The 12614-nt window shown below is 38.3% G+C and overlaps 1 protein-coding gene across 10 annotated transcripts in view; it reads right to left on the bottom strand.

Annotated features, from left to right (window-relative positions):
* Window positions 1-12614, bottom strand: part of MPDZ (multiple PDZ domain crumbs cell polarity complex component) — a 128249-nt gene that overhangs the window by 78375 nt on the left and 37260 nt on the right. For all 10 annotated transcript variants that reach the window (XM_040962803.1, XM_040962806.1, XM_040962807.1 and 7 more), the window contains exons 9-13: window positions 11095-11183; window positions 5961-6144; window positions 5135-5206; window positions 2504-2613; window positions 544-690 (exon numbers count right to left, since the gene is read on the bottom strand). In XM_040962803.1, the coding sequence (XP_040818737.1) occupies window positions 544-690; window positions 2504-2613; window positions 5135-5206; window positions 5961-6144; window positions 11095-11183 (602 nt within the window). The remainder of the gene's footprint in view (window positions 1-543; window positions 691-2503; window positions 2614-5134; window positions 5207-5960; window positions 6145-11094; window positions 11184-12614) is intronic.

Genomic DNA, 12614 nt, shown 5'->3' with positions numbered 1-12614 from the left:
AGACAGAAGAGGAAAAGGTTATAAAATTGAATATTTTATAGAACTGTCAAGTGAAAAAATAAAAATGAAAATGCCATATATGTTATGCTAGCAAGTTTTTAAGTGGGGGTAAAGAACATATTTAAATCTACTTATTTATGCATAAAATACTGGCAGATTGTACAGAAAAAAATGCCAATAGTTATATAACAAAAAGTGCTAAGAACTGGAATAGACGAAGATAAAAAGGAATTTTTCATATGCATCTTTTTTTCTGCAGTTCTGAAATGTACTCTACAAATAAAATATGTGTTTAAAAAATTTTAAGGAAAGATGTTATAACTGCCTTTTCCTTTAAAAAAAAAAGGAAAAAATTACCATGGAACTAGGTGTGAAGCTCAATTATACACAAAAAAATTCCTGCCATGAATGATTATTTGGAAATCTCTCTCAGGTATTCCTTGGAGAGGAATCTAAAAGAAGAACTCATCTATTCACCACATGAAGCCTCCTGTAACCTTTTCAGATTCTTATTTAGGGAAGAGAAAGAACAGAGCGCCTTACTTCCAACAGCTCATCTCCACTGAAGAGCTTCCCACTGTGTCCAACTGGACCTTCTGGTAGAACAGATCGGATGAAATGATGCCCTACTGTGGCTTCCAGACTTATGCCCAACCCACTATTCTCACTAAACTTGCTCACATGGGCCACCTGAAAAGAAAAAGAGTGTCAGAATCTTAAGGTGCATCCTTTGCTTCCTTTTGTTTTCTTCTGCCTACTCAGGCAAATAATTTGGTTAACCTGTGTTTCAAAAACAAAACAACACAAAGGATCAATCTGCCTCTAAAATACAACTAAAATTGGTTTGTTTCACAAACATAGGTACATTTGTGCTCTTTGTGTCCCAAAATAAGTACATGAGAGTTGAAGAGAAGAACCTAACCAAAATGGTGCTGTTAGGAAAGGGCTTTATAACAAAATGATTTGAACAAAGAATCGTACTCCTGATCTTGGGCCACCATCATGGGATAACAGTGTTTAAAAGTGAACCAAAGTTTAACCATAAAGAATTAATTTCTTTCTCTTTCAAGAATTCTAAGGGATCATCCACAGAATCCAGTAATTATACCAATAATGTCAAAAATTATGCTAAAGAGACCCTGTTCACTCCCTGTTTTACAGCCAAAACAACAGGGATGAAGAGCTCAGGAAAACATTTTAACAAGAGTTCTTTCAAATCTGAAAGGTATCATTTGCAAGATTCACGTCAGAAGCACCATCATCTAATGCAGACAGCCAACACTCGATGAACTGCACCTCACCCCTGAAAATCCAAGTTATCTTTCTCTTGCTCAGAAAAGCCTTCAAGAACTCCACTAAGAATGCTCGTCATTCCTTCTCTCTGTTATTGACTCCTTCTATGTCATCCTTTGCATAGTTTAATTACATGGCAAATATGTTAGAGTCAGTTCTATGTCTTCCCCCCTCCCAAACTCTACCTGACCAGGCACCACAGATTTCTGGGTTCTTTTTCACAGCACACTTGTGCCCCGAGTAGTTTGCTGGGAATACCACCAAAAAAAAAACCCTGCTTAATCCAGGGCAGCTAAAAGTGCAGTCATATGTCTTAGGTTTATGGACAAATAATGAGGGACTCTCATTCTTCCATTGTCATTTGAAGATGACAGTTAGAGAATCCTCCCTATAAAAGGAATCCCTGAGCTTTTTCACGTTAAATTAATTCTTACTAAACTTAGCATCACTGAATTCCTCTTGACTCAAAATAGTAGTGACAGCTCTACCTAATTATTTAACTGTTAATTATCTTGGGCGTTCAGTATCAGTGGGATAAACATCAAACACAACAGTGCTTGGTACAAAGTGCTCAGAGCCGGTTATTAGCAGTACTCATCATTATCCTTTGTATCTCTGCTAATGTAGAAATATGTCATTTTTAGAAGCAACATGAAAAAATTCTACCCACCAAAGAAATTTGGTTTTCTGTTCAAAATCTGTGAAATATGCCAGTGTTAAACCTCTTTTACAATATGGCAATGCTAGAAATACAAACCAATAATGACACACATTCTGGGTGATATAAAAAAGTACAGAGAATTAACCGCTTGAGGAAGATTAACATGTAACAGCTATGAAGGAGTGGAAAAGAGTTCTTTTACTATACTACGTATGTATTATGTCAATTCTTATTTTAAAGTAACATCTCATTTTAGTCTGTCTTCCATAAATAATAAATTTTAAACTCAAAAAAAGTTTCCTTGTGTGCCGAATGATTAATATTACTACAACTTTAAAATATCAATTAAATATGAGCTTTAAAACTTTCAGCTAACTTATTTCAGCTCTTTAGTTACTGTATAACTTTAGTCCAACTTGACAAGCAACTTCGGTCTTCTAAGAAAGCTCTGACCTCTGAAACTCTCCTGCAGAGTATTTCTATTCTTGCCTTGAGCTTCCTGTCAGGCACTGTTACAAGCTAGAAGACTATACAGGGATGCTCACTCACCACTATTTCGTAGTTAATGCCCATAATATGTTGCCACTTGGCCAACAGAGCAGCTTCTTGTTGCTGGGCATCCTCTCTGTCTTCCATTTCAGCTGACAGTAATGGATACCCTGAAACGGTGAAGGCAAAGCAGTTAGCAATGTCTTGCAACCAACAAGCTTCACCAGGGACGCTGTCTTCAGAATCTGCCTGTTGAGCTGCATTTAATCAATGTTGTTCTTTTTAACACATATAACCTAAATCTTAAGTCATTTTCATTCAAAAGCCCACAAACTATCTTACTTGAAAGAACGGGGGAGGGGTCTGCATTGCTTCTGGATTGATCTGATGGTCCTTTGGTGACCTCAGCAAAAAGCGCTACCGTTTTCTAGGTCTGCTTCTCTTATTCATTTCCTTTTAACTTTTCAAGTGGAAAGACTATGCTATTATTTAGGAAACCAAATGAACATTAGCAGATAATGTATTCAACTTTCATGCCAAAGGGGAAAATGCAAAAAATTAAGAACAATGAATAATTTATGCATTAACATAAAAACCATTAATGAAATCTCACTATTGGCATAAAGTAAAATGGAAAAAAAGAAAAATCACTAAACGAATGACATAAACAATATCTAAGAAGCTTGGCTTAGAAACATTGAAAACAATTTTAAAGTCATAATCAAAGGTTTGCATATTTCATCATAGCTCTCACTCATAAGGGTTGTCTTTCAACAATTTCTATTAGCGTGTATTTGGAAAAATAATTTTAATATTCCTTTTAATATTCAAATTTGAGCCTTAAAGACAAGTCCTACATTGAAATCTACTTATCTCCTTTTAGAAACAAGGAAAATTAAGGAAACTTTTTTTCACTTCAGGCATACTTTACAGATTTTTTTAAACTTATTTTTTTAAACTTTTTAAAAATAAAATGTCTCTGTTTACTCTTGAGAAATCAGAAACAATAAGCTGTAAGCAGAAAATTAAAGACTATCCTCAAAAGATTGTTTCTTTCTTCAAAGTTCAGATAGAATGCACAGAGTACAAAGATTTGCACAAAATAATTCCCCCTTTTTTCCTTTTTTTAATTTGAAAGGCAGAGTTACAGAGAGAGATCTTCCGCCTCCAGGTTCACTCCCCACATGGCTGCAATGGCAGGAGCAGAGCCCATCTGAAGCCAAGAGCCAGGAGCTTTCTTCAAGCTTCCCAGGTGGGTGCACAGGCCCAAGGACTTGAGCCATCCCCTGCTGCTTTCCCAGATCATACTCAAGGAAGTGAATCGGAAAAGGAGAAACAGCCAGCACATGACCCAGCATCCATATGGGATTCCTGTGCCATAGGTGGTGGCTTACCCTACTATGCCCAGGTGTCAGCCCCACAAAAATAATTTTCTTTAAAACTATTTTCCACAATTGTTGTAGTTTCTCAATATGTTAAAGAACCATAAAGCTTCAGTATATAATTAATTACTACAGGGCAGAATTCCATGAGAGAGATCCATCTTGTACATTGTTTGTTGAGTTTGTTACCCAAATAGCTTAAAGCAATATGACTGGTGAAGGAATCACACAACCCAGGGCATAGCTGACGGTTGTAGCAGTACACATTAAAAAAAAAATTAAAAATCCTAAATATACTGCTAACACTTGACAGACCCCAAGCTTCTGACCAAAGAGTTCTCAGAAAGATATGATAACAGCTGCAAAGAATGAATTTCCAAATCAAATTCCCCATGTTAATATTTGCCATTGTGAAAAAATGATTGAGAGCAAAGGTTTCCCTAAATAGGACAGTTCGTTGTTTTGAAAGGTCTTCGGTGATTGTTCTAGAATATTTCATAATTTTATTATTTGTTAAGTAAGGTAGAGAGATGTCTATTGCATAAAAAGAGAGAATTAAATTAAAGCCTTGTATGAAATAACTTCAAAAGGCATGTGGAAAAAAAGGAATGGAAAAGTTAAGTTTATTCTGGTATAAAAATTTTGAAATCTATACATAGTTTCTTCATAGATGCATTTTCCAAGAACTTTTAAGAGTAGCTTTAAATATAATTAATATATTACTAAAAAGGTTTTGTAAAACAAAACAACAACAAAAGACACAGAAGCAGGCATCCAGGTATGGCAAACTGAGCAGTCTCTGAGCAGTCTCTATAAAGGAATATTGGTCCAAGTCTCCACTCTGTTCCACTTCTAATCTTGGTTCCTGCTAATGCTGCTGGGAAGCCAACACATCATGTCCCCTGTGGCCCCACATGGAGACCCAGAAGCAGCTATAGGCTCCCGGCTTTGGCTTGGACCAGCCCAGCCCCAACTATTATAGATATCTCAAGAGTGAATCAATTAAGGGAAGACTTCTTTCTTTCCCTCTCCCCTCTGTCTCTATCTCACTCTCTATTTCTCTATGTCACTGCAATATTTTTTAAAAAAATAAACTTCAAAAACAAAAAGCAATATGAAAGAATATACTGATTCAGTATGATAATATAATACATATAAGTAACATTCATATCTATAAATAAAGATTTACAAGCACCTTTTATTAAACATTTGTTAGTAATTTATGATACAGCCCTACGGCTTACTCACACTTGCAGCCATGCCTTATCTAAACAATGAAGACTATCATAATCAATTTCTAATTTCTTACCTTCTTCTTCAATTGGTAATATGCTGATATTTCTTCTCAAAGATAAAGAATCTTCATCTTTTTCATGATTTTCTTAAAAATAAAACCATTTTAGTATTTATGTCTTCAATGAACCGCATCTGGTCTATAAACACACTGCACTTATTTGCTCCCCTAGATGAGAGGATATTTCTTTTTTCTTTTCTTTTAGATCAACTCTCAATATAAGCATGTGCTCTAATAGGAAACTCCTGTTACAGGACAAGGAATGAATACAACCCTCCCCTGAACTGCTTCCCTTTCTCGAGGACGGCAATAATAGCATGAGGCACAACAAACACAATGGTCTGTATTTTACATATAAAACAGCATTTTCCAGCCAATAGTATGGTTTTGATCAATTTACTCGTCCATCAGTGAGCTGCATTGGATATGAGCGATTTGTACAGACTCACATCCAGCTTGTGACGGCCAATTGTGAAAGTGGATAACTTCAACGATAAGCTGGGCATTTAATTATGAGTTCACGTAAGTCATCCAGATGGAAAAGCACCCCTTCAGAGAGAATACTGTCATGTGGCCCAAGGTAAGGCAAAGACAGAAACGGAAACAAGAGTGCAGTTTCCAACTGAGAAAAGCTGATTAGATGAATAGCACAGAAAGAAATCTGCTTTATGCAGAGCCTATGCATTGTTAATGCTCATTCCGGTTAATCTTGACTTTTTAAAAACTCATTTGGTTCATAATACATAGTTGGAATAAAAACTGTCCCTTAAGAATAGTTTCAGAATTAGAACAAAAAATCAAAATATAAAGGACTAACCAACATAAACTGACTTGGCATTACCTTTGCTCACAGCTGTGCTAGCAAGAGATGAATCCGCATCTTTCGTGTCTTCCTCCCTTGCAGTGAGCTCCATTTCCTGCTTTGTCCCTCTTCTCATTAGTGTCAGCCGCACAGTCTGCCCTGTGTGTCGCAACACCTCCACTGCCTGTTGATTGGTAAAACCCTGAAGGTTGGTGCCATCTACCTATGATAACAAGGCGTGTTAAAAATAAATATTTCTATTACTAATTCACGAAATGCGTGTTTGTTGCTTATTGATGTGAACCGAATTGACAATGAGTAGTCATGAGGTTATTCCACCACTGTTTGGGAATCCATATTAATTTACATGCTCTAGAAACACCTGGCATGATTTTGCCTGCTTTGTTTAACACAGATCGTGCATTGCTACTTCTTGAAGCTACAAACTGACGGTTCTCGGATGCGGCCCAGGATCCTAATCCTTTCTATACATTCATATTTCTCGGTGATGCTGAGACACAATCAAGTTGGAAAAATACAACTTAGACATGCAGAATACAAAAGCATCAAATCCAGTGATGACAAATTCCAACATCTTATTTATATTGCCTTTAAAAAGGATGATGAAGTTGCCTTCCATATTATCTTTTTATCATTCAAAAAATATGTGTGATTCATGCTTTTCTAGGTCTGAAATGGCAAAACATTCCCTATGCCCCAGATAGGATCCTGTCATGCCAAGTCTGTCTTCAGTGGCACACTCATTGGGACAAGGCTCAATACCCTCAATGTGGCTTAGACGGCCTGCAGCCACAGGTATTTAAGGTCACAAGTATTCACTCCGAAATGTGAAATGGCTATAAACTGGCTTTTTGAAGCACAGTCCTGGAATTAAGGAGAATGACAGAATAAGATAGGTGGTATTCAAGATAAAGTATGTCACTACAGAAGAAAAACATGACACAATTTTCAATTCAACATTTTTAAGCTTCATTTGTTTTATATGTATATGTCCACAATTGCATGTTCTGTATATGAATATTATAATTATAATTAAATACACAGCAGCATAGAGAGGAAGAAACAGGTAATTATTTTTACTAATGGAGATTTTCCAACGCCAGAGACCTCTGGTCTAAGCAATGATTTCATACTCGGGGCGAGGGGGAGCTTCTCAAATCTTGTATGAAATCTGAAAGAGGTAAACTGAACACATATGTCTGACTGTCTCTTTTCCACTTACTGGAGCCATGTTGTTTTGCCTCTTGGAAAGACTACTGAAATTTAAATTAAAAGGTTTAAAACTAAAACCAGAAAATTTTAAAAAGTCCCTACATCAACCACTTGAAGGAACACCTGGCTAAAATGGCCTGCACATGACTAAAATAAGGTTAACACGAGTATATGTGCAAAAGTAATTTGGCCAGTAAGGACAGAATTTAGTAAAAACCAAATATATTCCCTCATTCAGATACAAAAGCAGTGATGGTGAGCATTAAACACAGCCGTTACGCTGCATCTGGGCACTTAGCCTCTTTTTTCAGTGTTTGAGCTCCAGTTCTTGCTGCATTCATGATTCCAACTGCCTGCCAGTGCACCCTCTGGGAGGCAACAGGTGATGGCTCTCGTAGTTGCATCGCTATCACACACCTAAAACATCTGGACTGAGCTCCCAAACATGGAGAAAAAGGTGAGTGACCTAGTAGATGAAAGCCTGTCCCCACGCCCCCTTCCAGCTTCTCAAATGAAACAAGTAAATCAATTTTTTTTAATCTAGAAAAAAAAATCGTACAGCAATCAGATTATATCTGCAGTTCTTAACGAGTGACTCCAAGAAATACACCAAGGGAGAGGCTACAACAGGCTGCAGGGAACTACTCACATGTAACAGAAGTCATTTTAACCTAGCCTGTCTGCATGAATGATTCCTTCCCGAACACTGCGAACAAAATCTGCATAATCCCCAGCCAAACCCATCTCAGCTACTGTCTCAGCTCCTGGAAGTGTGGCTCATCCTATGAATGAGCAAACATCAGAGGATGTGGAAAAGGCCACCAGTCCACGAGAAAGTGTGTGCACTGAAGCACCAACACAGTTATCTTCTTACGAAATTGTTACTGTCGTGAACGGGAAATAAGGTATTTCCAGAAATTCCCTTGCAAAATGATGCTGGTTTCATTGCATTTACAGATATTATCGTCACAAAGGAGAGCAAAGAATATCCACCAAGCCAAGAAAAGGAAACTGTGAGAATGAAAGCAGCCTGCACAATGTTCAACAATGGAAAAATAAAAGCAATGGAAGACATAATCACTAATTTTTCCCGTATCTCAGAGAAAAAGAATTAACAGCTAAAAATGTTCAGGAGACACATAGGCTGATCTACGAAACCAAATAAAACTATATGGAAAGAATTACAGGGAAAAGAGAATAAAAAGGAAAACCAATCGAAGAAATGATTAAGTGAAATGGAATATCATGTAACTTATGAAGTGACACTAAAAATAAATATATAAATATAAAAGATGACTGAAAAAATACTAACACCCAGATATATCCTGGTAAAACTCTTACATTTCAAAGGTCAAAAGAAATACAAATCTAGAGCCTCCTGGCAGCTGTATAGTTTGTGGTAAGGAAACTATACAGCAAGGGTTTAGTATTCAGCATAATACGCGTGAGAGTGAAAAGCATTACTGACATGCTGTGACTATGGATCTCCACCAAAGACAGTGAGGAGATCAGCCACCATGCAGAAGCTGGCTGGTAAAGAACTACGATTCTCATACATTGAGGGCATAAATGTACTGGTTTGTTAAAAACCAGGCAAAACCTAAGAGAATCTTCTTAAGAGAAATGGGTGCATTAAGTTCCTAGAGCTATGTTCTGAATTTCAAATCATAAATTATTAATAGAATCCATGAGAAAATTTTTAAACTAAATTCAAATTTTACATGCTTTAAGCCTTCGATAAAAATCAATGAACATGTTCTTCATTCTCATAGTAATGCAGATAAGGAAGAAATGGCAAAAATTGAGATTTGATGACAATTCTTCAAATGGAAAAATTTGTGGTTTTAAGCTTTCCATATGCAATATATTTCACTGCGTAATTCTTACAAAAATTTTGATAAGAAAAATCAAATGTATAATTTTGTTTGACCAATATTTTCATCTATAGATATGCAAAGAAAATGTTTTTTATGAATTAGATTTCATTTTTTAAAACATCTGTTTTTTATTGGAAAGTGAGAGTTACAGAGAAAAGGAGAGATACAGAGAAAGATCATCTGTCTACTGATTCACTCCCTAAGTGGCTGCAATGACTGGAGCTGAGCCAATCCGAAGCCAGGAGCTTCTTCTGGGTATCCCACACGGATGGAGGGCCCCAAGGCTTTGGGCCACAAGGGGATTTCAGCCAATAAGCAGAGATCTCGATGGAAATAGAGCAGCCAGGGTACTATTCAGCAATCATCTGGAATCCTGATGCGCTTCTAGGGCAATGAGTTAGCCTACTGAGCTATGGTGCCAGACCCTTAGATTTCAATTTTTAAATGCCTGAATTTTCATCTTTTATTTGAAAGACAAAGAGAAAAAGACAAAAACTGATCTTCCCTCTGCTCGCTCATTTCTCAAATAGCTGGGGCTATTAGGGACTGATGTCCAATGGATTGGTAACAAAATTACCTAAAATTCACTGTGGTAATAAAATGGACAGTGGTAAATACATTTTAATTTCACTGAATTGAAAACTAACTGGATGAATCACAAGAATTTTATCTCAACAAAACTGATTTAAAAAAAAAAAAAAAGGTTTTGGGCCTGCTGCAGTAAAGCAGGAGCTAAAGTCCTTGGCTTGAACATGCCAGGATCCCTTATGGGTACTGGTTCTAATCCCGGCAGCCCCGCTTCCCACTCAGCAACCTGCTTGTGATCTGGGAAAGCAATCAAGGACAGTCCAAAGCCTTGGGACCCTACACCCGCGCAGGAGACCCAGAAGAGGCTTCGGGTTTCTGGCTACAGATTGTCTCAGCTCAGTCATTATGGTCACTTGAGAAGTGAATCATCGGATGGAAGATCCTCTCTGTACATCTGACTTTCCAATTAAAAAATAAAATAATTTTTTTAAAAAAGCTTTCTAGTATAACTATGGTTTCAATTGTTAACTCAGAATTAGTGATGGATACACAGTTAACCTCTGTTCACTCTTTCCCATAAACAACAACTAAATAAGATACAGGGTTCAGGTTTCCTAACGTAGAAAAGTGGAGCCACACCAAGGAAGCTCACTGGCAGCACACACAGACGAGTGCACACACTCCATCTGATCTTGAGGCTGGATTTGATAGGTGGACAGGTGGGGCGCAGAATTGAATCTGAGTAGGTCAGAAGGCAGATGAAGGACTTCTGTTTTTGAAAAGTATGGTAGCAAACACTTAACATAATATTTACCACTTTAATCATTTTTAACATACAGCACAGTTAAATACATGCATGGCCTTTACCCCAGGCCTGCATTACTTTTTACCTTGTAGAATTTTAGCACTTTATCCACTGAATAACAGCAATCCTGTCCCCAGCCCATTACCCTATTTTCTGTTATAAATCTGATCATTTCAGTACCTCATACAAATTGAATTATAAGGCATTTGTTTTTTTGTCACTGGCACATTTCATTTAGGATAAACTCTTCAGAGGCCATTCATATTTTAGAATAGCAAGATACAGGATTTTCAAAGACCCTCAGGAAAAGAGGAGTTATAAGTTTATGTTTGATGTATGGATTTAAAATTAATGCATAGGTTTTTTATGATTTGTATTTCCCAAATACTTTTTTGACATTTTTTATTAGAATGGATTTTAAATTAGTTGCACTAATGATCTGTGCAAGTACCGTATTAAGTGCAATATCAATGAAGGGAATTCACTACATTGGATATATCTGAAATTATCAAAGAGACTCCCCTTCAGAATTGAGGGCAGTGAAGTTTCTATCCAGAGCTCTATTTTATTTCCACAATAAACGGGATAATTCTGACAGCCCCTTTTCACATTATCAAAGCAAGCTTAAATTAGCACAGAGTTATTTGTAGTTCTTAAAACTAAGTAAGCTGGGAGAATATAATTTCCAATCACGAAAATCACTAAAGCTATTATTAAATGCAAAACTTACTGCTATAATTTGATCTCCAACTTGGATTCTTCCATCAAGTTCAACTGCACTGCCTTTGGTAATGCTCTTGACAAAGATTCCTGAAGGTTCTAAAATTAAAAATAGGTTATGTTTTCTCTTTCTTTGCAAAGCAGAAGCAAAGAATAGCCATATTCTTCTCTTCAACCATAAAGCCCTAATTTTGAATAAATAACAAGATATACAAACATAACCTCAAGTGGAAACTTGAGGCTACAGAATAAGACAACTGTTTTATACGTCTCAACTACAGTATCAAGAGTCACCTAAAGTATTCCTAAGGAAAATTTCAACTTTTTACAGCTATATTATTAAAAAAAAAGGAATGACAATTCATTGTTTCATAAGACAAACAATGGAGGAAACTGTCAAAATTAAAAACCTTTATGGGTCAGACTGATGCACCAGCTCACATGGGAGCCATGGGTTGGGCTTGTTAGCATGGAATATGGCTGACCATTACATGCCAACACACACGCAAGCTATAGCTGGGGCCTGCCTGGCTGGGCTAGATTCCAGTACCTGACAATGAGTGTCAGATCAGGGGATGGGTCACATTTAACTGGGTTATGACACCAACCAGCACGCAAGAGAATCAGACGGTCCGAGGGTGGTTTCTGTGGGGATATGTAGGCCCAGCCCAATGGAGCTACTAGTCCCGCTACTTAGCTTGAGAGTTGGGATGGTGACTGGCTGCTCACCAATATTGGGGCTGGGAACAAGCGGGGCAGGTCCATGCTGCAGCACTCAAACAAGTACCGTAAAACAAGGTGTGGGGCAGGCCGGGCCACACCAGCTCATACAAGAGCCAGGAATGAATAAGGCAGCCCATGCCAGGTAAGGGACAAGCACCTGTTGGCATGTGTAAGATCTGGGTCTGGGAGTGGCCTGAGCATGGGAACCTGGGAAACTCCCCTAGTAGTTCATAGCTCCCACTGCTGAGTATGTGGTCCAGGCTTGGGTATTGGGCAGTCTGGGCAGGGTAGCTCCATCTGTCAGAAAGTGTATGAGTTGGTTTTAGAAGGAGAGGACTGGGTAGGGCCAAGCAAACCACATCCCACTGGCAAGGGCAAAAACCAGGATGGAGTACAGGTCGTGCCGGGATAGGCTGCCATACCTGCTGGTTTGCCTGAGCCAGGGATGATAGCAGACTGAGCAGGGCCAGTTTCCAGCACCCACCAGTAAGAAATAGGACTGGGAACTGGCTGGTTCAGGTCAGGTCGCAGCATCCGAAGGTAAAGGCCAAGGCAAGTGGCCTTGGCAAGTGGCCAAGGCAAGGGAGTGACTCTGCCAAGCCAGCTCAGAGCAACCGCTGACATGTGCAAGATCCATGGCTGTGTTCAGGCCTGGTTAAGGAGCTAAGGGGATGCACTGGCTGGACTGTGGGTTCTGCTGGTGAGCACAGGGGCCAGAGTGCGGGCTGCGGTCTAGTCTGGAAATGGCTGCAGTATCCCTTAGCACAGGCGTGGACTGGGTCTGTGTGTGCCAGACTAGGCTAGACT

Source organism: Ochotona curzoniae, unplaced genomic scaffold, assembly GCF_017591425.1.
Source record: "Ochotona curzoniae isolate NIBS_2020 unplaced genomic scaffold, NIBS_Ocur_1.0 scaffold_3208, whole genome shotgun sequence".
Taxonomy (NCBI): domain Eukaryota; kingdom Metazoa; phylum Chordata; class Mammalia; order Lagomorpha; family Ochotonidae; genus Ochotona; species Ochotona curzoniae.
The sequence above is the reverse complement of the archived record's forward strand: the minus strand, read 5'-3'. Positions and strand labels throughout refer to the sequence as shown.